General features: G+C 40.4%; 1 protein-coding gene across 6 annotated transcripts in view; it reads right to left on the bottom strand.

Moving 5' to 3' along the window:
• The window catches only part of GLRA2 (glycine receptor alpha 2), a 134,391-nt gene that overhangs the window by 100,612 nt on the left and 7,665 nt on the right, over window positions 1-26,114 (bottom strand). For 3 of the 6 annotated variants that reach the window (XM_049834167.1, XM_049834168.1, XM_049834170.1), the window contains exons 3-4: window positions 9,441-9,508; window positions 2,127-2,350 (exon numbers count right to left, since the gene is read on the bottom strand). In XM_049834167.1, the coding sequence (XP_049690124.1) occupies window positions 2,127-2,350; window positions 9,441-9,508 (292 nt within the window). Of the gene's footprint in view, window positions 1-2,126; window positions 2,351-9,276; window positions 9,345-9,440; window positions 9,509-26,114 lie in introns of all 6 variants that reach the window. The other 3 variants (XM_049834166.1, XM_049834169.1, XM_049834171.1) reach the window with 2 other exon arrangements.

Raw genomic sequence — 26,114 nt, 5'->3', positions numbered from 1 at the left:
CGGCTGGGCTGAAACCATGACACAGCATAAGCCAGTTGTGCTTCTTGCATAGCATATTTCCATGTTTTCAGTGCAGTATGTAGGGAAGAGGAATACCACTGTAGTATAATACACGCATCTTGCTTGTACCCATTAATTACTGGGAGCAGTTCTAAACTCATTTTATGCAGAGAGTGGTTTATATTTATGTGAGATTAACTTGATCTTGATTTTATTAAATTTGGAGATATGACAAAACAGCCTACACCACTACTTCTCAGACATGTTTGTAAAGTGCTTTAAACATTTACAGCACACCGAATGTTAAATGTTAAATAACATGATGTCAAGTGCAGTAGTGGAAGTGCAGTAGTGAAAATGGCAGCATTGAAACATTCTTAATGTAGTGAAACCAATCACTAAAATATTCTTGTTTGTTTCTGCATAGCACAACTAAAAGTGACTGGCAACACACAGACGCATCTAGCCCAGTGTCCAAAGAATAAAGACAAGTTTTTCTAATTGCTTCTGACTTAAAGTTCCTGTAGTCTGGGAAGTTTTATTCGCCGAGAAGTACTAAAAATTTATATGCCATGTTAGAGGCACCAGGTAAGTCTCTGTTACTGCTGTGCAATACAAATGAGAAACAATGACTCTTGCTTAGCACTCCATTGGAATACTGCTTACTCTGCTTCAGATTAATTTGCATTTATGTGTGAAAATTTTAGAAATTTGATATGACAGCTCAAAATATTACTTTTCCCACATGGACAAATGTCAGGAAAATTATGCATCTGCATTCAGAACAGCACCCAACTACACTGTTGCCTCCAATAAGATGGTGTCTGATGTCATTCAAAGAAACAGATGCATTCATTTCTTTCCCAGGGTGAAACAAGAAATATTTGTAAGTGACAGCATATTTATCACTGTGCTAGTGCTAGTTTCATCCTTGTATCCTATTATTTTTCTCAAACTGTTCAGGTACGCTAGTTTGAAACATTGCTCAATAAACATTTACTTTCCACCCTGCTTAATCCATCCAAATATTACTGGGGTTTTATCAAGGAATTGGCACAAGAATTAAGTAAACAGAGGAAGTGCCACGTTATTATTTATTTATTTATTTAGCATCCTAAAGAACACAGCTGTCCTAAACCTGGATCAATAATAATTCTTTAATGAAAATGCAAGTCACAAACAGAATGCCCAGTCAGAAACAACTGCCTTCTAAACTAAGCTGCCTTACAGATGAGTAAATTCACTAAACAACCTGTTAAACAAATCCTATCATATTTACTTTCTACAATGCAAGAAATGCAAAACCTGAGGGGCATTCCAGGAACAAATAAAACACAGTAATTACTTTTCTTAAAAACAATTGTAAGAGCAATAATACAGTGCTTTGCATCTTTGACTACCTATATTAAGCAATTAACAATGCACAGTAAGCTGAATGTCAAATAAACACTGCAGATTATTTGCTGCTGTTTACGTCTGTATAATGCAATTCTGATTCTCTGCATATGTCTCATTTCATCAGGTCATATCAAATCATGTTTTGTTAGTGTTTATTAATTCAGCCTAAATCCAGTCACATGACACACACTTCAATGCACTTAGTATTAAAAAATGCTTTCCGTAATTCCAGGTTTTTTTAAATGTGAATAGATATATCCGATTACCCAGTGACTGGCATGTCAGGTTTATTGCATTTCAAGCATGCTTTTACTTAAGGTGTTGAGCAGTCATTTAAAATACTATTCCCCTTTACTTTTAAATTGCAGCCCACAAACTACTGAGGAGTTTGATTTCCTTTCTTTGTAAGGAGTGAATTGAGCTAACACTAATGGAAATTATTGAGGCATACCATTAAAGTTTTAGACAGCCTTAAGTTTCCAACAAGACTAACAAGTACTGCTGTGCCTCTTACAGACTATTTTGCAAAAAGTAAAAGCTTAGCAAAGGAATACAGGCAAATTTTCCTTCTACCTTGCTATGATTAAGTCTCATTTCAGTTGTACACATGGGACAACAAAAAATTAATTATGTACATTATGTTCTGTAAGCATGGTTATATCCAGAAAAACAGGGAGCGAGGGGAAAAAAGGGGAGGAAGAGAAAAAAAATAAAGTTAACGAGTTTACCTGATACTGTACAACACTTTTCCAGTTTTAGAAATCCTCAGCAACTTGTTGTCTGTTGTGACATCATGGAAGTTTGCTCCCTTCTCGTTGGCAAAGAATAAATCTGGCTTCCAAATAGAGTCCAACATAGAGGGATCCAAATCCAGGGAATCATCAGGATATTCACTGTAAGCCAGACGTGAGTCATTCCACTGCTGTCTCAAAAAAATGTTCACTCTGTAGTCCTACAGGAATGCCATGTAAAAAGGTTACTAAGCCACTCGCCAAAACTGGAAGCCCGCTTTAGCTTTCTTTATGCTCTTAGACTTACTACAGTACCAGCATTACAGCAAACATTTATGTTATCCTTTGAACATAAGTTGTCATTTGAAAATAAAGCACTCTAAATGCTGTATTGAACAAAACAAACACAACTGGTACATTTTCCAAATCAAAATTACTTCACTGATGAAAAAAACATTAACTGCAACCTCCAATATCAAATATAACCCTCTTTCAAATGCTATGGATTAACTCAGGTACTTAGAAAGTCAAAAAGCATTGCAGCTAAATATGTAGAATTTCAACAAAGATTCTGTAAAACTACTAATTTAAACAAATTGCTTCCAATATGTAAATCAATTATTTCTAATGTATTCATGAATAGTTGCTAATTCCAGTAAAGCCAGATTTGTATAGAGGAAATTAAATCAGCACTTCTTATTTACTGTTTGTATCCTTTTTCTATCTACTGTATGCTTTTCTCTGTATGTTCCTTCATTCACTCCTCCCTCTCTGCATCCCATTAAAATTGTTCTAATTGCATTCTTCTGCTCAGTGGTCTGCTAGTCACAACAGGGAAAGACAGCAATTACTTAGAGGTTCATTTAGAACCAATATTAACACTGTGTCAAGAACTGGCTATTAAAGGGGAGTGTGAAAAGAGCTTTTAGGGTTTAAACTCTCTGGAGGGAATGGAAAGATGCTAATACTTATTCTCCTTATCCTGAATTTCCAAAGTCAGCAAATAAGAGCTTAATCTCTCCCAGCTTTCCCTGCTGTTATAGCATATTTACCTGAAATTACTACATTTAACTTGTTTGTGAACACTCTCTTAGAAATACACCTACTCTTCCTCTAAAAGAAAAATATTTAATAATATTTATATCAATTCTATTATCTGAAGGAATATGATATCAAATAATTCTGCCAACTGTACAAACCCCTCACATTTAGGATTTGCTTTATGGTAGCTGCAGTACATTAAAATGGCAGCACTGTGCTTTTGACTTGGAAAGTGCATGGGCTGACCTAGGTTAAGTTAGGCCACTCAACTGCATACCATCCTTGAAATGTAAATAAATATTCTCACTCTGATTAGAGTTGCAGAAAGCAGCTTGCCCAATATGCAGACTCTGTGAACGAGCCCCTCCAAGTTTCAGCCTTTCCCACCCTTCATTCAGTAGGTTGGTGATGAGGTGTGATGCAGTTTTTGAACCCAATGAGATGATGCTTTACAATCTCACTAGGAACGTGATTTTTCTTGCTTTCTTTATCATTTTCATTTTGTTGTTGGGTAGAATTGAGTCAAAACAGGAATGACTACTAATCGGAGCAAGACAGACCTGAGAGAGGTCTCAAGAATGGCACATTTACTAAAGATACTTACACAGCCTGTATCTGTTTTTCACAAGCCACTAGTACTTTTTATGATGGTGGTGTTTCATACAATTAAAGATCAAAAAGCTACTTGCAGTTCTGAGCTTATAAAATGTCTTCACATCTTGTGAGGATACACTATTCCTAAGCACACTTCCCCTTGTTTCTTGGTCTTAGAAACTGAGAGTGTCTTAAAAGTTTATATGGGACAGTTATAAATCCAAGAAAACTTGATTTTCATTCTGCAGAAAAGAAGGCAGGAGCTGTCATCAACAACTGCTGATAGAATAAAATTGCTACAACTAGTTGTCCAACTGCCTTTTGTGCAAATGTCTCTTTGAAATAAGATATATAATGAAGTCTATGGAAAGCAGGGGGATTTTTTCCCCCATGACATAGAATTCATAAATAAATAAAGTCAAATCAGTAGATTGTTTAGAAATATCTAAAAGTAAATGTGCTTTCATGAACTTCATTAGCTGGTGATTTAGATAACAAAAACTGGTCTGAAAAATCCTTATTCATAGAAGAGCTTGCATATGAACATATATATTATACCAAAAGCATAAATAATGCCAATAGGATTACACTATCTTTTTCAATATGTACCTTCATAAATATATCAGAGCCATCACACAGATACACTTAAAAATGCTTTCTTTATGCAAGCTTTGTTGTTAGAAGCAAAACAGTACAGAAGCCTTTGTTTATGTCCAATAGGCTTTGCATATATATATAAGTATAGATATTTTAATAAGAAATAAAAATGGAAATATAACATGAACATCATGAAACCATTATTACTTTTTTTTCCTGTGCTTGTGGTATAAGCAGTTGAGAGGGATGTGTGTTTATGCAGACTGACCTAATCACGTGCAGAATTTTGAATTTACTTTTCCTGTGCTAACATTGTAACTATCTTCTGAAGAAAAAGTTCTCCTGAGAATGGTATCACAACATGGAGCTCAGGCAGACTACAGTGTGTGTTTTGCAAGTTCCTGAGGGTAGATGTGGGCGGACTGTAGTAATGCACTCCTACACAACCACGAGTACACCTGCTCCGCAAATCCTTTCTGACAGCACCACTGCTCTGAACAAGTAGCGTGGACTGAAGATTCTATCTCCGTTGCAACACCAATGACAGCGGTAGCTCAAGGCAACTCAGATAAACAGTTTTCCTCTGTTCTCAAGCCATAAGATCAGAGTAATACTAAAATACTAAAGGAATATTAATCTGATTAGTTTTAGCAGAGTTATCTGAAGATTTAGGGACTCAATCACAGATATACTTTGTGTTATAGGAATCTAGGTCTTTCAGCAAATCCATGGCCACCAGATTCACTGCTCAGAGCTTCAGAAAAGCTCTGGGTCCCTTTGGTCTCAGCACTGCTGTGGCAGGGGGTGCAAGGGAGGCCAGTCCCCTCTTCAGTGCTACTTTCTGTCTCTGAACTGGTGCTCATCTTAGATCGTAGCCTTCCTCCCATCCTCCTCTCCAACAGCATTGATCGCCCAGGTGTTGAGTCAGATGTCTCAGGCAAACAGCAGACTTAGCTGGCCTTCCATGCATAAGAGGGTCTTGCCAGAGACACTACTCTCTCTCTCTAAATCCTAAATATGAATGCTAGCTGAAAAGTGGTGGTTTAATGACCTGTTTCAAAGCCATGTGACAGAAAAGCACTTGGTTACCTGTGTACATAAGCATGCAAGGCATCCCCAGTGGCTTCAGTGGGTGCTCTGCTTTTATGCAGTTAAAACTATACATGTGAATTAATCAGGATCTAACGAGCTAATTTGTAATTGTGTTTTTTCTAGTGGGAAGATAATATCATACAGCCAGCCACAGCCAAGCTTTTAATATAAAGGAATGGCAAATTTTTCTGCTAACAGAAGTATTCAAAACACAACTGGAGTTTGATGCGTTTTCCCCAACAGAGAACCTGCTGCATAGTGTCAGTCATTGATTATAGGGCATAACGACAATAATAATGTCCTCACAGCTAGTCATTTCTGTAATTAACAATTAGCTCATCAATGTACAAACTGCTCTTAGCTTCTCCTACAGCTGATAGCTAAAAAATCCTGGTCATTAGCAACACTGAACATCTGAATACTTTGGGACTCTGCCCAGCCTGATGTAGATTACTCATCTGTGATACTCAGCTGCAGTCATGCTGTACAGTGAATTTTCTGCTGAATACTGCATGTGTGAATGCTTCCAAGAATAGATACAGAGCTTACTGGCAGAACGGCTTTATTCAGTGAAGTTACTCAGGAACATCTTTTTCTCTTTGTTTGCAAGTTAGGGCTTAAATGAAAGGCAAATGAATCAATGAAGAAAATTCACAACGATTCCATCTTGACCCTGGCCTTTTTTTTACTATTTTTGTTTTGGTATAATATATATCATTCTAATACGGAAGAAAACCATTTCTTTTGGAGAAAAAAAAAAATCATTTGTGATACTGTCCCATACATGTATTATAGTGTAGAAAAACTAATACATATACATTTTGTTTCCCTAGACCTTTGGAAACAAAACTCATGAAGACTCTATGGAATTTATACATTTGGAGAGAACCAGCACAAAATCCTGTTTTATTTCTGAATGAAAGGTTTTAGCTTTTAGAAGAATATGCTGGACATAAGAGTTGTGCTGGTCTTTCAGACAGGGATGAATTTCGTCATGGTGTCTGTCCTAATCAGAAAACAGAAGCTACTCCTGCTAACATTATTGAGAACCTGGCTTACTGAATCTAGTAGGTCTGGGGCTGTAATCCTGTTTGCCATGTTTATTTCTTCTACTGAAAGCTGCTCTACACAAGTTTTCATCTCCCAAGTTTCCAATGAGCTGCTGTAGATCATCCAAGTTATATTTTGATAATGTCCCTTCAGAACATATACATGGTTTCACTAAGCATTCTTGTCCTCTGAGACAGGAGTGTCTCTACTGAATTTACAATCCAGGGTTTTAAATTAATCGTTTAGTTTTATGTCAAGACCATCAAGAGCATTTTATAGGGAAAAATGGATGCTAGGAGTCAAACAAAACTCATTATTTATCACAAAGGGTGCCAACATTTTTACCACATGATTGCATCTATTTCAGGAAGGCAAAGTAGATGGAGCAGTAATTGATGTCTGCCTCTCAGAGCAGTTTTAAAACATCCTAAAACTAGTCACACTAGTCATTAATGAACTGACAGCATTAAGAAAATCAGTATCAAACCATTGAACAGCATCTAAGAGAAATCTGTCCACACTTTCAGCAGATATTATGAACAAAGCAAAATAAGAAAGCCAATAGTCTTTGTTTTCATCTATTTGAATGTTTGGCTGTTTTCAGCAGAATGTGTTAATGAACATTGGAAAGGTGCACATTAACATATTTGATAGAAGGTAAAATGCAATGAGGGGATTTAATCAAAGCAATGAAGGAGTCTAATTAATGCAATCAGCATTAGGTCGTGCAAATATTTTCATTGAATGCCATCTTGTAAAGCCAGTGACGTGCAGGATTTTTGCTACTTAACGCTATGCTGATGCCTCTACACACTAGGATCAACAGACATGGCTGGGTGAAAAAAGGCTGCATTCATAGCTATCTTCTCAGAATCCTTTAAACATAGGAAAACAAATGAAGTTTTCCAAAAAAACTGAAAATTAGGTCTGTTGATACTTATGTTATATGAAGATATGTTTTTCCCTGTAATTTTTAACTTGATTTTTGTTTTCTTTTAAAATGTTTTTAAAATATTATAGATACATACTCTAAAGCATTATCTGTTTATTTCATAGCTCTGAATGTTATATCTTGTCATTTATAGAAGAGACTTCCCCACACTATTTAAGAACGCAATCTGCCCTAGCCATAACTTGCCCTTTATCTCCAGAAAACATTAAATAACAGGGTGGTTTTTTAAATAAAAATATTTAGGAGCAGAAAATTTCTGTTCCTGCATTCCTTAGGCACCACTTTCTAAAATGATACCATGGATTACAACTGAATTTAAATGAAGTATTGGAATATTAAATCAAATCATTGAGTTGGGCTAAATATCTGCTCTTCCTTCATAATGCAAGGATTGCAAGGCAGTATCTATCCTATTTTATAAAAAAATAGTTCTGTGGTAACCTTAAGTCCTTTTGTGGGTAGCAAGTTCATTTTTAATTGCCAAGAACTCAGTCCTACAGGATGCTGAGCACCTTTAGTGCCTCTGGCTTCAGCAAACACAGACAGACCTGGATGCTGTGTAGGAATCCCCAGAAAACAGAGTTGTGGAACTATATTGCAATAGCTTCAGAAGTGTCCATAGCTGTCCATAGTGTCCTAAGGCAATGAGAATAACTTGCAAAATTTCAATGAAGGGGAGACCACCCATTTTTAATTTATTTTGTGGCAGCAGTGACTTGAGGAGTTCAAAGTTAAGCTGGGATTTGTCACTAGACCCTTTCTAGAATGGGTTTAAGTTACTTCTTCTATATGAGCACCTGATAATTATTATGGGTTTATTACATTATTATAAGAAAGCCATCAAAAATCTCTCTGTACTAAGCCCAGTAGTCACATGTATGTATGCTTGAATAAATAACTGATCCATTTTGTTCATTGTTTGAAAAGCCAGATTAAAAAAACTCAGCATCTTTTTAAATGGACTAAAAATATTTTTTTTTTTTCATTTTTCTTAGCAAGTATTGAAGAAAAAGAAAATTAACTTCTAGACTAAAAATTAAAAAATTGGACTAAAATTTTAATTTCCATTTTTTAACTTGACTTCATTAATTCTAAATTTTTGCAATTTTAAAAAGAAAAGTCTCATCTTGAAATAAAAAATTGAACTATTTATTTTTATATTAATATCAAAATTAAAACTGACATTTTCATTTGGGCCTTGTTTTTTGACTGATAACATTCTTTGAATTCAGTCAAAACACACATTTCTGTCAGCTGCGATCCCCTCGTTTCCTAGTTTAACCCTCAGAATACCCAAGTCTCCTTATACCTATATGTTTTAGCCAAAACCTCAAGTGTTGCATTCACTTCAGTTGCTGATGTGCCTGCAATTCACAGAGATGTAACTAAGTTAAACAAGGCTGTCCTGGTAGCTCTGTCAGCACAGTCTGCAGCAACAGATAATTCAGCATGTGGTGTAAGACCTACTCAAAATATGGAGTACTTGGCAGGGAGCCCCACAGCTGAGCTCCAGCCATTCCTCTGCCTCTTCAGCGCAAATAAAACCTGAGAAATCTGGTTTGCACACACCTGTATTTGCTGCCACCACAGTCACTACAGACTATGGTGCAGTCACTGCATATGTACATTTAGACTTGGTAGTTGAGTTTAATAATTTATATACCTCTTTATATAGTTATTTTATATTTATTTTATTTTAATTCAGCTGGTAGGTTTTTAGTAGCTTAATAACTTAGTAACTGTCCCCACGTCCTGAACATCTCTATTCTACATCACATCCCACTCCTTCACAAGATGGCTTCAATGACCAGTCCCACTCACCATTGTAGTTTCTGCTATTGAACCAAAGCTGTTGATAAATATGTTGCAGGTAACATTTACAGGAGGACCTGCAAGTTGAACAATAAATAGAAAAATTGACAGGTTGTGTTCATGACATATATTAAGTATTGTTGTTCTCTTGCCAATGACATCATAGCACTTACCATTGTGGTTTCTGTGACTGATCCAAAACTGTTGATAAAAATATTGCAAGTAACGTTTACTGGAGGACCTGTGGAATGCAATAAAAATGTTGCAATATACATTGAAATAAAAGCACAGATCTCTCAGCCTCCATACAAGCTGGTACAGATGTGGCTGAAAACAAGTAGAAAGTGAGTTTTCCCAAATAGATCGTGTAAATATTGATCAAAAGAGAAACATTATCAATAGTAATTTAATTAACCTAGTTTCACTGGAAGATGTTATATAAATACACAGAACTACATCCTTGCATTTAAGGATTTATGAGAAGAGTTGAGTGAGGGCATGAATATAACAGCTTTTTCTTTATCCACAGTGCCAGCACAGAATATGTTTTAGCATTGCAACCACTCCTCTCTCCCTTCCTTCTCAGACTTAAAATTAAAAGATTATCTCTCCACACCTATTCCACTTTGTATGCAAAGGCTTTCCACTGAAATTCCCAGCAAGGGGCAGTTTTCACATTGACTCCAGCCCACTGAAAATGGCCTTGGACAAGCAGCTCTTTTAGCACCTGATCTGGAGATGTCTGCCTTGCCATAAACAAATATTTTAGCAGTATCTGTTCTGGCTTGACACAGCTTTTGTTAAACAGCTATTTGTAATCTCTTCCCTCCCGCCTCCTTTCCTGCTATTCAGCAGTCACTGACGTGTAGAAGAATGAATGGGGACTTAATATTTAATTAGTTGTCTATTAACCTCCTAGTTTTTTTGGGCATGATGAAATAAACAGGGGTTCTCAGCTGAATCAAAAAGGATTAATGCTAAATGCCTGAATTTCAATAACACAAAAGTTAATACAAGCATTGAGTATCAAGTACTTTCTTGTCTCTTTTCTCATTATTATTTTTAATCACATCATTTTCCTTATATTAAAAAAGTCAGTGCACAGAATATAAATACCTACGTTTGGTTTCATAGTTAGATCTGAAATTCCTTTACAAAAGATGGAAACTTTATTACTTTCTTTTTTTGAAAAATGGAAAGATAAAGTAATGTGCCCAGCGAAACCCAATATACTATCAGCTTCCTAAGTGCTAGACCACCCACCTTCGAGGAAACAAACACATTCGTTTTGGGAAGAAAAACCACAACAGTAACATGTTTTGAGGCTGTTAAATTCCAATGAAGTGTGGTGTTCAACTCAGTTTTTGCAACAATTGTTTTTTAAAAAACACTTCCTTTTTACATTGTAAATGTGTTTTCACTTTCAACACCAAGCTAAAACAAGACAAATAGTCTGCTATTCTCCACCCATAGTATCATTTTTTTCCTTTTTACTTGATGATATTTCTACTAGCTGGACAGCTTGACCAACATATTTCTCTAAATGTAAACAAACAGAATCACCAAATCATCGAAGTTGGAAGGAACCTCTGGAGATCACCCAGTCCCCTTAGTCCATCTAGTTGCAGAGCAGGATCAGCTAAAGCAGGTTGCTCAGGACTACATCCAGTCGGGTTTTGAATATCTCCAGGGATGGAGACTCCACAGCTTCTCTGGGCAGCCTGGGCCAGTGCTCGGTCACCCTCACAGGAAAAGGTTTTTCTTACGGTCAAGTGGAATATCCTGTGTTTCAGTTTGTGCCCACTGCCTCTTGTCCTGTAACTAGGCACCACTGAGAAGAATCTGCCTCCATCTTCTTTACTTTCCCCCCATCAGTTATTTATGCACACGGATGAGATTCCCCCTGAACCTTCTCTTCTCCAGGCTCAGTGGCCTCAGCAACCTCAGCTTGTTGCTGTATGACAGATGCTCTTGTACTGGGGAGCCCAGAGGTGGACCCAGCACTCCAGATGTGTCCCACCAGTGCTGAGCAGAGTGAAGGATCCCCTCCCTCAACCTGCTGGCAATGCTCTGTCTAATGCAGTCCAGGAGGGACTCTGTCTAATGCAGTCGTCTTTGCTGTAAGGGCACATTGCTAGCTCGTGTTCAACTTTGTGTCCGTCAGGATCCCCATGACCTTTTCTGCAAAGCTGTATTCCAGCTGATCTTCTCCCAGATTGTTCCTCTCCAGGTGCAGGACTGCATTTCCTCTGCTGAACATGATGAGGCTCCTGTTGGCCCATTTCTGCAGCCTATCCAAGTCCCTCTGAATGGCAGCACAACCATCTAGGGCATCAGCCATTCCTCCCAGTCTTGTACCTCCTGCAAACTTGCTGAGGATACACTCTGTCGCATCATCCAGGTAATTAATGAAGATGTTAAACAGCATTGGCCCCGTATAGACCCCTGCAGTAGACCAGTAGTGGCTGCCCTCCAGCTGGACTTCATGCTGCTGATCACAACCCTTTAAGCATGGCAATTCAGCCAGTTTTCCATGTACCTCCCTGTCCATTTAGCTAGTCTGTCCCAATAGTTTGTCTATGAGGATATTGTGAGAGACAGTACCAAAAGCCTTGCTAAAGTTGAGCTAAACAACATCTGCTGCTCTCCCCTCATCCACAAAGCCTGTCAAGTCATCATAGAAGTCTATTAGGGTGGTAAGGAATGATTTCCCCTTCATAAATCCATGCTGACTACACCACTCAGTTTCCTGTCCTTCATATCTGGAAATGGCTTCAAGGAGGATTCACTCCAAGCTTCCAGGTAAGTCTGACCAGCCTGTAGTTAGTTCCTGGATCCTCCTCCTTGTCCTTCTTGAAGATAGGAGTGACATTTTTTTTCCCATGATAAGGAACCTCCTCCAGTCACCATGACCTTTCAGAGATGGCCTCACAATGCCATCAGCCAGCTCCCTCAGCACTTGTGGGTGTTTTCTATATGGTCCCATGGACTTGTCTGTGTCCATTTTGCCTAAATGCTTTGTGGCCTGATTCTTCTCCACTGAGTTTTCCTTGATCTGGACTTTCCCACAGGTCTCAGGGGCATGGGATTCCTGAAAACAACCTTACCAGTAAAGACTGAGGTGAAAGAGGCATTGAGTGCCTTGGCATTTTCCCATGTTTTTTGTCAACTTTTCTTTAATCTCATGGTGTTGTCTTGCAGAAGTTGACGTGTCGACAGCTTTCAATTCCTGAGTGCCAGCAGAACCTAGTAAACATGCTCACCTATGTTAGGGAAACATGCATGCTCATCTTAGGAAATACGCTACCACACCACAGACTGTAGTTCAGATGGACACTAAGTACATGCTAGGGCACTGTGTCTTACAACAAAGCAAATATCTCCCTCCATTTCGCTACTCAGTTGTATAACGTCTTTTACTTGCCTCCTGCTGGTAGATGTGGAATAGTACAAGAACTCAGTAAACTCAGTAAAAAAAAGACATCAGGTTTGCAACCACCTGAGGAACCTGAATATTCATAAATCTATGGGATCTGGCAAGATGCATCGCAGAGTCCTGAAGGAATTGGCTGATGTAGTTGCCAAGCCACTCTCCATGGTATTTGAAAAGTCATGGCAGTCAGGTGAAGTCCCTGGTGACTGGAAAAAAGGGAAACATTGCACCCATTTTTAAAAAGGGTAGAAAGGAGGACCCTGGGAACTACCGACCTGTCAGCCTCACCTCTGTGCCTGACAAGATCATGGAAGACATCCTCCTAGAAGCTATGCTACATGGAGGACAAGGAGGTGATTTGAGACAGCAGACATGGCTTCACCAAGGGCAAGTCCTGCCTGACCAAACTAGTGGCCTTCTACGATGGAGTGACTACATCAGTGGACAAGGGAGGAGCTATGGATGTCATCTATCTGGACTTCTGTAAGGCCTTTGACACAGTCCCCCACAATGTCCTTCACTCTAAATTGAAGAGATAAGGATTTGATGGTGGACTGTTCAGTGGATGAAGAATTGGTTAGATGGTTGCATCCAGAGGGTAGTGGTCAATGGCTCATTGTCTACATGGAATTCAGTGACAAGTGGTGTCCCTCAGAGGTCCATATCAGGACCAGTACTGTTTAAGGTCTTCATCAATGATACAGACAATGGGATTGAGTGCACCCTCAGGAAGTTTGCAGATGACACCAAGCTGAGTGGTGCAGTTGACACGCCTGGGGGATGGGATGCCATCCAGAGGGACCTGGACAAGCTCGAGAAGTGGGCCCATGTGAACTTCATGAGGTTCAACAAGCCTAAGTGCAAGGTCCTGCACCTGGGTCAGGGCAACCCATGGTATCAATACAGGCTGGGCAATGAAGGGATTGAGAGCCGCCCTGCAGAGAAGGACTTGGGGGGACTGGTAGATGAAAAACTGGACATGAGCCGGCAATGTGCGCTCACAGCCCAGAAAGCCAACTGTATCCTGGGCTGCATCACAAGAAACGTGGCCAGCAGGTCATGGGAGGGGATTCTGCCCCTCTGCTCTGCTCTGGTGAGACCCCACCTGCAGTTCTGCGTCCAGCTCTGGGGTCCTCAGCACAGAAAAGACAGGGACCTGTTGGAGCGGGTCCAGAGGAGGGACACAAAAAATGATCAGAGGGCTGGAACACCTCTACTGTGAGGAAAGGCTGAGAGAGTTGGGGTTGTTCAGCCTGGAAAAGAGAAGGCTCCAGGGAGACCTTATAGCAGCCTTTCAGTACTTAAAGGGGGCTTACAAGAAAGACGGGGACAAACCTTTTAGCAGGGCCTGTTCTGATAGGACAAGGGGTAATGGTCTGAAACTAAAAGAGAGTAGATTTAGATTAGATATAAGGAAGAGAATTTTTACAGTGAGGGTGGAGAAACACTGACACAGGTTGCCCAGAGAGGTGGTCGATGCCCCATCCCTGGAAACGTTCAAGGTCAAGTTGGATGGGGCTTTGAGCAACCTGATCTAGTTGAAGAAGTCTCTGCTTACGGCAGAGGGGTTGGACTAGATGACCTTTAAAGGTCCCTTCCAACCCAAACCATTCTTTGATTATGATTCTGTAAACCTAAGTACTGCCAGCAAAACTGGTCAAGTTCTCTTCATCCTTAGAGTTTTCTGGAAAGAGCTTTATTGGTGAGATATCACCAATTCAATTTTTTTCCGATCATTTAAATTTGTTTATAAACATCAAAAGTGTAATGCAAGATTTGCAACCAAATGAGAACAGAAGATACTTATCAGAGGATTTTACAAATTAACATTTGATCATATAACCTACAGATTCTAAGCTAAAAGTCCAAATTTCTCTTAAAGTCAGTCTGGTAGTGATGGGATTTCTAAATGTGCATGGCAAACACGAGCCAAATGAAGTAGATAAGAAAAAGATAACTGAGACTGAAGTTTGCAATGCTTTTATTCTGTGTTTTACTGATCTTTTTTTTCTACTGTTGATATTATTCTAGTGGGGAAGGGGTGTATAGGTGTTGTTCATCTTAAGGAAGTAGTGCACGTTAAAAAGGGCACACAGCATCACTTTTTCCAATTAAACATTTCACATACTCCATCCTATAAGATTTTTCTAATCTAATAGTTCATTTAAAATGAAAGCAGCAAACTTCTATGAATTATAGCCAAGGTTTGAGAACATAATCTAAAACTCTTAAAAGGCAATGGAAACATTTAATTTTACTTCACTGCCTAAAATCTAAAAAGAGTTGACATTACCTCTAAAAAATTAAGCAACATATACTTTGTAATGAAATCCCTTTTTCCCCCTTGTTTTCTTTTTGTCACCTCCAATGCAACAAGGTAACAGTCCAGGTGCATTTCAGGCACATTTGAGATAATCAAAGTGATTTTCAAGTCATAAGGAAAACATCTGTGTCTTGAAAGAACTCAGGCAAAAGAAAAACCCAAACCCAAAACGGGTAGCTAATGCTCAAATCCACCAGAATGTAGATGTTTGGTATTCTGACAAACAGCTAAGAGATCGCTTGTGTTCCCTGCAGCTCCCATGCCCCTGCTTCCCCAGAGGGTCTGCTGCTGCCGGTCACCAGGACTCTCCAAAACACTGCCTTCTTGAAAAGCCCTGACGTTATAATACGTCATACACCCCCTGTGACTTCAGGGCACTTACAGAAAGTCCTCAGCGCTCATCTGCTCACTTTACCCACAAGAAACCTGAAAATACCAACTATTCCCCTGAATTTGCTGTGTTGTATTGCCTCATAGCTCCTGTACCAAAGGTGGCTGTGACCTTGCCACTGTCTGGCTAGGGAGCAAATCCTTTCCTTGTCAGCTGCCAGAAGTGGTAAATCCATCCCAAGGCATGGAGGAGTCCCCATGTTGAGTGATGAGTGCTGGAAGATGTTCACTGAGCCCCATGCAGCTGCTAACTGCAGCTTTTGCTGAACATTCTCCAATATTGATAACACACAGCCCAAAAGCTTCCTTCATTTGGTACATTCTTGAGAAGATTTACTTGTACTCTTGCCCTGGAGATCATCCTAGCTGCAGCTAATCGTATCTGTATTCTCACGTCCATCCCAGCTCTGCCTTTTTGATGTACAGTTTCCAGGCTGCACCTGGCAGCCTTTTTCTCTTCACATTAATTTCAGCCATATCACTAAATGTCCTTAGTGGGAATATTATAATCATACAAGAGCTTTAAAATTACACCTGTGCACTTGCCAATTTTCTTTGGTATGTGTATTTATTAAGGGATTTTGTAAGGCAAACTAAAATACAGTACACATGCACACAGAGAACTGTGGGCAAAGCAGAGAGACGTGGAAGCAAAAATGAGAGATAATGAGGCAGAGCCACCTCATGAAATGCCAGTGAAAATATTGGCAAGATATTTACAGATCTGTGAAGAATTTTGTGTCTTTCTCTACACATAGTAGTTTTAGGTCTACCTTCTGACTTTGGCCCATGTGCCAATGGAATTTTTTCCCACCATCTCGGATGGTTTATTTTGTTCCTTTTACAGGAGAGAAAGGTGCCCTTCTCCCCTTACCACAGAGAGCAGGATAAGCATCAGGACTGTTTGAAAAGACTAAAATCAATTCTGCCTGAGTGTAGGGATAGAGCAGGGATCCAGGAAGAGGACCAAGGAGCAAAGTGAGGAGGTAGTGCTCCCACCAGGGATGGAGCATCCCTTCTTCTGTGGAGCAGGGATTTCATGTCCAAGCTCAAATGAGGGAGGGGATCAAAACGTGGGTGAGGGCAGGACAAAGACCCACAAGCTGATCTAAGCACTGGTAACATAGATCCCAGGACAACAGGGAGGGCAGTAGAGCTTGTAGGAGATGGTTTATTATTTGCCAGTTCTGGTGGAAGCTGGGGCTTTAGCAACCATTTCTCCTCAATGAAGCTGAACAGCCTCCAACGTCCAGCCGAGTCCTTATGAAACCTGAAACAGAGCTAAGCTCTGTGGAGGGCTCTCTTGCAGCTGCAGTACTACAGGTGCCTGAATTACCACTTCAAGAGCTTGCCAATGCATCTCTTCTTGGCTGTCGTGGTTTAACCCCAGCCAGCAACTAAGTACCACGCAGCCACTCGCTCACTCCCCCCCACCCAGCGGGGTGGGGGAGAGAATTGGGCAAAAAAGTAAAACTTGTGGGTTGAGATAAAGACATTTTAATAGGAAAGAAAGGAAGAAAGTAATAATAATGATAATAAGAAAAATAAAATGACAGTCATAGAAGGATTGGAATATACAAAACAAGTGAGGCACAATGCAATTGATCACCACTTGCTGACCGATGCCCGCTTAGTTCCTGAGCAGCAATCCCTCCCAAGCCAAACTCCCCCCAGTTTGTAATACTGGGCATGACATCCCATGGTATGGAATACCCCTTTGCCCAGTTTGGGTCAGCTGCCCTGGCTGTGTCCCCTCCCAACTTCTTGTGCCCCTCCAGCCTTCTTGCTGGCTGGGCATCAGAAGCTGAAAAATCCTTGACTTGGTATAAACACGACTTAGCAACAACTGAAAACATCGGTGTGTTATCAACATTCTTCTCATACTGAACCCAAAACATAATGCTATACCAGCTACTAGAAAGAAAATTAACTCTATCCTGGCTGAAACCAGGACAATGCCCCTGCAGGCACCTCCCTGTAAGTCAGACAGCAAGGCTGAACTACTGCTGGGGCACCTCAGCTGGCCATGGTCGTTTGACAGGAGCAAGTTGTTTATCATCCTAGCTTCCTCCCTGCTCAGAGTGCAGCAGGCAGGGTGAGGACTGGAGAAGTGCTATCAAAGGCAGCCCAGCCAGTCCTGTGGAAAGGGACCATGGGTATTGATTGGGCCAGGGAGAGAAAGGTAGCTTTGAAGCATTAGAAAAGTTCTTCTGAGCCACAGGGATCCTGCAGCTGCTCCAGAAGCAGTGCAGTTTGCACACTTGTTTTCAAGGATCTGTATAACGCATAGTCCAGCCCCTGATGAGAAAATTCACATGATTTAACAAGTTTGCTTAAGGTTCTAGTAAGAAAGCAGGAGGTAGACCACAGGTAGTCTTTATTGCAAGTACTTAGGTAAGCCTTCTCTCTTTCCCTATCATTCTGCCTTTGGGCAAAACCAATGTTTTCCTCCACTTAAACATCAGCATCTCATTAGAGTGTTAACAGCAAGGGAAAAGTATCAGTCACAGGAGGCAAAATTAATGACACCAGGACAACATAGTTACCCTAAGGCTTACAAATCAAGGTGACATCTCTTGTTAGGGAGTGATGCCTTTCATTTATGAGGTTGTCTTTCTATGAGATTTCTGTGGACTGCATCACCCTGACTCCCCAAGTATAATCATGCCCAGTAAACAGAATTCCTTCTCCTTTAGAAGTATTCACCACAATGCAATGTACCACAGAAATTATTATGCTTATGTCGAGTTTATTATTCACTGATGATGATTCTACCTACTAAACAAACAAACAAACAAACACTCCAAACACCAAAAAAATCCACAAGGGAAGAGATCTCAGGAACCTCTGAAATACAGTAATTGTATGGTACTTTGCACTGATGCAATTTGCTGGAAAAATCAAAGAAAGACAAAATTATTGTTCTGCTTCATCAAGCTAAAACCAACATCCTCTGAAAGTTCATCTGTCATATATAATAACTTAGCTTGCTGAGAATGTCATATCTCCTGGTGGCAATGTGGCAACAGTTTGGGGTATTTACTGTTACATCTGAGACTCAGAATCATATTCTGTGATATCAATATACATTTATGATCAACAGAATAAGTCTAAGAGTCATGAAGGCACTTACAGAGCCAGAGCAAGACCTGCAGAGATATTTAGGTGTCTAAATCTTTTTTAGGACTCTCATTCCTGCTGATATCACTGAGCCCAAATACTACCAAGTATCTGAGGAATATATGTGAGCCACACCACTTAAAGCAATGGTATTTGCAGGCTGGAGGAGCCACAACATGCCCTACCCAAAGCAGGCAAGAGACAGAGGCAACGGTAGATGGAATCAGCAGGAAAACACTACAGATAGAGGAAAGTACAATTTTTCCCTAGTTCCAGCTGCCTATTTCCAGAATTGCATAGGCAGGCACACAAACACATGTAAATAAACAAAATAGCATCAAGAGAACTCTTCTCTTACATCAAGATTTAAGCTGCTTGCCTTCAGTTGGTTAACTTGAGAAAACATCTGAGCAAAAATATGGCCTTATGACATGACCGGGATATAAAAAGGGCATGTGACATTCCAAAATCGAAAGCTCTTATTCAGCAAAATACCACTGAGGCCTCACAAGACAAATACTCCAGTGATTGTCAGATCCAGGTGATTAGAGAATGAGTCACAGAAAGAAAATGTCTCTGGAGTAAGTACAGCTAAAGCCATCTATATATGTACATTGACATAGTCTGAGGTCAAACAGTGAGTAATCAATTTCTGAAGTAGTATGTGAGTTTTCAGCTGTGGCACTATTGCTGAATGTAACGGGAGTCATGCCGGTAAAATCCTATCAACGTTTCACGGAAGGAGAATACCTGCTAAGATGCACTTTTCCGTGCCTTAAAGAACTTGTGAAAATTGTTGGATTGGCATGCTTCACATTCAGTGAATGCCTTTGTCCACAGACTCAGCTCTGGAAGAGGAAGGTAAGTCTCACACTACAAAACCTCTTCAGTTCTGCATTTGGCATTATGGGATAGTCCATACAATGTGTTCATTCTTCCCTGACTCTTTCTGCTGAGGCTGATAACAGAAACATATATTACTGTCAGCTCTAGGGTGCCATGGGATGTTTCCACATAGGTTATCTAATAGACACTGAACAAGAATAATTTTCAGGCACTATTTTATTTCACTCCACAAACCAGGAGCTCAGAAATGAAAAGCCCTTTAAACAGTTGACATGCTCCTGATTTACCCAGCTAACCTGAGCTAGTCTACAAAGAATATACAGCCGTAGCCGTCACAATGGATTGTATAAATGCACTGGAGCTGGCTTTCACGTAGGAAGTTTGAGGGCTGCTACCAACGTAGTCATGGCAGGCTGGAATTCACTGGAGACCATTAACCTCAGGCATTATAGCTTGTGCTGAGCTCTGTAGCATGTTGGTGTGGCACAGAGCACCTCTGAGCAAATTACTTGAAAGCTAACTCAGATATTTCTACACAAGCTTCAGTCACACTTGTGACTGAGTGCAGCCAGTCCCAGAGCCAAAGCCTTCCATGTGCAAATGAGTCTGTGGAAATAAATCTAAAAAACAGTGAATCAGAAATCTTACATCTTGAAACTTCCCATTGGAATTACAGGCCTACAGTGCAAAGTTACTTAGTACTTACGTCAACTTTGTAAATACTCAAATAAATGCTTTAATTCTACATGTGCCCATCAAACTGTTTCGTTTTTTTTTCTCTGAGCTCTCCACTCTTCTTTCAAATCTTTCCATTCCAAGTCATGACAAGCACCTTACTGCAAGGCATCTCTTTCTGAAGTCTTCCTTCCTCCAAAGTAATAGAGCAATGGGTAATTTGGGGAAAGTGGTTTGCTTTCCTTACATGAAAAGATCCAGGCACATACTCCTTTTCTTATCACAAAACAGTGTTTGCTAAAGTAAGCAAATGGAAAGGCAGAGGCTCTCAGCCTCGCTGGGAGCAGGTAGCAGAGATACTCCTTCCACCTGATTCTGAGAAACTGCTCGGTTGCTTTGCATTAACGAAGACAGTGCTCTTTGCTGCTGATCAGCATGTGAACTGCATAATGAGTGCAGAGGCCTGGGACACTGCTGAATGTCATTAAATAAAAGATGGTATTACATCTCTAGTCATGAAATCTGCACTCCAGCATAGGGTCAGTCAAACTCCTCCTGAGTAATCTTATTTTTAATAATGTTTTACGAAGTCAGTGTAGCCAACTCATCTAAGAGACCACATGGAACCAGAAGATAAAAAATGTTCACTGCGAAGAGAAGGCAGGAGGGAAGATCTACTTAATGAAAAAAAAAAAAAAGTCTTAATAATAATATTTAAATGCTGTAAACAAGTCTAGGTTTCTATTTTCAGTTAGAAACTGAAAACTTTTATGTAAAAAAACCCCAAACAATTGGTACTTTCTTCCTTTCTCTAAATATTTCTTACTTTGTTCCTCCTCTGATACTGATCTTGTGCTGCAGAAATTAATGGAAGCTCAGTTATAAACATCAGTAGGTACGGTCTTAAATATAAGGCTTGGTCAATACCTCTCTCTGTGGCCACAGAGAGGTCTCGGAATTGTTTTTAACTCCTTTTCTTGTTCCTCTGAGCCTCGGACATTCACTTTATTTCACAGTTCTGCCCGCTTTTCCTTTAATGTCTCCATAATGTTCCTTGCTTTACTATCAGAAGGCATATGTAGGACTTGAAGAAAAAGAGCAGTTTGGGTGACTAACATTACTGAGCAGACATTGATTTATGGCTGCTAGGGAATTATACACCAGATGATACACGGGACACAGATGAACAATGGGATTTAGGCAAATGGGATGGCTCAGGCATAAGGACAAATGACAAGAGAAATGGTCAGGAGCTGGTATAGATGGCAATCTGCAACTAGCCAGAAACACGCAGTCCCATATACTCACCACAGCTAACACTAATAAAATAAAATTTTCCTTTTACTTTCAAAGCTTTCCCATTTTTTACCTCCTTACAGTTCAACTCATTTCCATTCAATCTGCGCAGAATATTACTTTGAAATTAATTCCTCCCTCCTGACTCTCAGCTTCAATGCTCCCATCAGCTGATCTGTTGTATGTTTAGCTCAGCCTCCTATCCCTCCCCTTCACACATCCCCTCTCCTTCTGGGAACCTCCTATGTGGTCTCCCACATCCTTAATACCAAAAAGGATCTGTCTTTTAACTGCAAGACATCCTTAAGGCGCTTCTTGGGTGTCTTTCACCAGCAATTTTTTTAGTCATCAGTTCTTCCTATGTATAAAATGGCTGGAAGGATGGGAGAAGGAATGGGAACTCTTCACCAGCCTAGAAAACGAGCATCTTATAAACTGACTGGCTTACTTTTTTAACAGTACCAGACCAGCTCTTTGATGCAGGATGCTCGCCGCATTGCTGTGAGGGGTATCACATGGCTTTCACATGGGCTCAGAGCTCTGCCGATGTAAAGCGTGTTGCAGGGTCAGGGCATCTGGTCTTTTTCTGGTTTCTACCACCAATAGCCATGCTGAGTAGGAGTCTTCTACAGAGTCAACCAAATGAGAATATATCCACACTGAGGAGCTTATTGGCCTGAATTGAACCTGTCCCTAATTATTTATAACTTTGAAAGCCAAAGTTTTTATTCTATTAAAAAAAAAAAAAAAGGGTTAAAACCTGTTTTTTTACAGATCGTGTGTGCTTTACCTCACACAAAACACACGTCAGAAGTGTGACAAAATGAAAATTCTCAGCAGTATGGAGCCAAAGATCTGCAAAATTATTCTCAGGAGTATAGAGCCAAAGAGCTACAGAATTCTCCCAGATGCTTATTTTTAGGATGGCTCCTATGACTGGACTGACCAAAGGCTTTTAACACCTCAGACTGCTCCATCTGATGGGATATCACTGTCTGGAAAGGAAAATTGCTGTAGTCTGAAACTCTTATGTGGAGTGGCCACATCTTCATTTTAGGTTGGCATGGGGGAGAGTATGTGCATGTGTTTATGCACAAGCAACAGGCTACATTCACATCTGGCAAAAAAGGAGTTTTTACATATGCTCCTGGTTTGGCTCTATGCATAGAATTTGCATGCATCTCTTCAACAACTTCTTTAAATTGCAGTGTGAGAGTTTATAGCAGCATTCCAGCCAAAGTGTAACTGTAATTTTATTTATCATTTAGGACTAATTCTTTACTAGACATAGTAAACAGCACAAGAAGAAAGAGCAATTCTGATAAGACAGTTTTATAGCCTAAACCGAAGACATAAAGACAGCACACATTGGGAATGTAGTCATTAGAGGCAGCCTGACATAATGAGTATCGATCTGGCAAATTTTAATCCTAGGTTTTCCCTGACTAACCATGCTGGTTTAAGGAAAGCGTTTAGCCTCTTCTCAGCTATATTTCCCCAAGTGCAAAAGCGATGGAGATAACCCATAGCTGTGTTCCCAGGACAGAGGAAGAATGAGTTTGTTCATGTAGTGTGTGAGTGTGTGTCAACTGATTAGCAGTTACTATTCTTTAAGGGAAAGTATCCACAATTCAGCTAGTCACAGATGTGCCCAGTTGCTTCCATGCTTTGGAGACACAGAAACACACAGGTAGGGGTTATTGGGCTTTCGGAGAAGAGCATCATACTGCTACTGTGCTTCCCTGGACATCCCACTGTTTGCAGTAGACAGAAAATGTCGGCCCCATGACAGGTAGAGGGAGTTGCAGTATCTGATGCTTTGGCGCGTAACACCCAGGCCGTTGTGGAGGAACCCTAAGGGCCTCATATAGTCCAGGGCAGAGCAGGATGCTTCAGCACAGTGGGGTACCACTTGCAGAGAGCAAATAATTTGCAATCGGCTCTTTGGGGGCCCTCCTGAAACCATGCTTCTCAGCAAGGTTGAGGTACCTCATTCAGGATCCACTGCTCAGACAACTCTCCAAGTCAACACATACAACCTTACTTTGAGAAATCAGTCAAGGATTTCAGTCTTTCCTTCTAAAACACAGCCAGTTTCGCAGCCAATAACAAAACGTTGAGAGATTTCATACAGAAAGAGTCCTTCCTAGGAGCTTCCATGCCTGCCTCAGATTGTACAGGGTGCAAACTTGCACCTCCTAGGCTACAAGGCTGTGGGTTTCTTGGAAAATGGGGTGGGATCTCTCTCACTGTCTCCTATTCAGAGGACATGGGATTCATCTTAAACTGCAGCTATGGTCACTTTTAAAAATATTTAATAGGTCCAGATAGCCTGCTGAACCCAGCAAGGTGTGTCTGGAAAACACTTAGGATACAACATTTGGAGAAAGAGAGAGAAAGTGTACCTATGCACATTTGTATCTTAATGGTTGGAGCAATTATCAGGAAGAGTGAGAGAAATGCTGGGTCTCAATCCCTGTCCTTACGCTTTCTGTAAGTTACATCAGCTGCCCCTAAGGTGTAATAGCTACAACAGTCATTTCTGTGCCTCACATCAAAATGGTCAAGAGTGAAGGCTCTCCCCTCTCAGACAAGCAGCTACACTGCAAGACTGAAAAGCCAAGTTCCCCTTGTATTTTGTCCCTAGCTTAGTGAAGTCTGAATCCTTGGCTGCAAAATGGGCCACACAGAATCGTTTATAGTCCTTTGGATCAGATACTGAACCCTTTAAGCTAAGGGGAAACTGGACCAAAAATCTTCTGTCTATTGTAGAGGAAGGCAGGCCACCCATAGACACTGGTTTGTGTTTGTGGGGGTTTTGAAGTGATGACAGATCCACCCAGAGAGGAATCCTTTTTCTGTGGAATATAAGGCAGGCTCCGAGATACCCGGTCCCTACAGGGAGATGGAGGTGGAGCAGTGCCTCAGCTGAGAGCCTGGATGTGGCTTAGGAGTGAGGTGGGTCCTAAGCGAGGCAGCCTGGGCACACTCAGGGCCAGAACTGAGACAATCCGAGGAACTTTAAAATACAACAGTAATGCAGTGCCAGCATTACACAGCAGGTGGATTGGGGATTTCCGGGGGGGGGGGGCGGGGGGCTTGTTTGTTTGTTTGTTTGTGGACTTATATTCCATCTAAGTCCTGTTTTAAAAGCTTCTTTTATTGGTTCATGAAGCCTTTATGCTTCCACCCTTCCCAGCTGCTGACATGTAGCTGAGGCATAAGGAGTAATCGATGTGTCTTCACGCCCTTGCAATATTTGAGGATTGCTGGTAGCTGGCACAGTCCAGATAAGCCACTAGGCTGCTCTGACTTATCCCTTATAAGTAACTGAGTACTTGGGGAACAGCACTTCTCTCTTGTGAACTGTACTGCTCCGATCTTGCATGGTTTCCAGAATCAGAACCTTCATATTTCTGTAAATTTTGAATTTTAACCATTGGTTTGGTGTTTATGACCTTGGCAGGTCACTAGTTATGCCAGACATTGTGCATCCTTCATTTTAGAGATGTGTCAGACCCTGTACCTCCCTGTCTACATCATTTGGGGGGGCTCTTCTCTGCAGACTGCTAAAATAATTCATTTTTGTGAAAGACTGTGAAATGCATAGTTGGAAGCTGAACCATCAAACCTACATTTTCTGATGGCTTAATCAGAGATTTATATTCATATTTCCAGAGGGGCGAAAAAAAAGATAATGAAACTGTCTAATAAAACTGCATATTTCTGTTTTATGTATACATATTCCTAGTTACTATATCACCGTATGTAATAGATTTGCAGTTTATAAATGTGTATATTTATAGTAAATTAAGTGTACATGTTTTTATATATTCTATATATAAATTGCATGTTTTCTAAGCCAGTCAAAACAGAACAAGATGTTTAATGAGTGACCCAAGGGCATTGGCTTCAACTGTATAAAAAATTTAAATCTAAACATGAAACTGGATGTGATAAAAACAATACAACTAAACTAGAACATAATCAAAACTATAGTGTCTCCTGCTTTGATATCAGAGGTCTTTGGCTCTGCTTTGACATTTGTTTTTCATAAATTCCCTTGGCAGTTTGTGCATCAGCAGACCAATATTCCATGACAACAGCCAAATCCATTGATATCTCTTAATTAAACCATTGGTTCTGAATAAAGGCAACACACCAATACGATACAGATCGCTGGGGCTAACCTTTTCAATATAAAAGATCAGGGACAGATCCTCAGCTTGGATACCAAGCAGCATTGGTTAGCTTGTTCTTTACACCGCTGCATGCTCGCAGCCTTTCTGACTTGCTTTGGGGGAAGCTGGCCGCAGGAAGCTCAGAAAGATCCAGGGAAGAAGCAAACAGCTAAACAGCAGAGGTAATCAGGGGGGCTGCCTGAGCTTGCTGTCGGGCCCCATTTGTCCAGAAGCCTAGACATAACCTAAGTAGACATGCAGCTCCCCGAGCCTACTCGTGTTCTGGGAAAGGACCTGAAATTAAAGAAAGAAGGGAAGAAGGACACATTCCATAGCCCTCTTAACCAGCAGTTTTATAAGAAACACAGTTAAAAGGATCCTTGCATAATTGCAGTAAAAAGGTTTCTGCGTGAAAACATGCATACCTAGGGCAGGGGCTGAACATCGTATCCTTAGCTACATTTTTGTAGTTGAAGAAAATTAAAACAAACCCAAACAAACCTGGTAAGGATCCTCGTGCAGAATCTAACTGTGCAGTGAGATGTGTGTACACAGCTTCATCTGGAAACAGCATGAAGTTGTA

The sequence above is a fragment of the Accipiter gentilis genome, chromosome 31, assembly GCF_929443795.1.
Source record: "Accipiter gentilis chromosome 31, bAccGen1.1, whole genome shotgun sequence".
Taxonomy (NCBI): domain Eukaryota; kingdom Metazoa; phylum Chordata; class Aves; order Accipitriformes; family Accipitridae; genus Astur; species Astur gentilis.
This window is presented reverse-complemented; position numbering and strand designations above follow the sequence as displayed.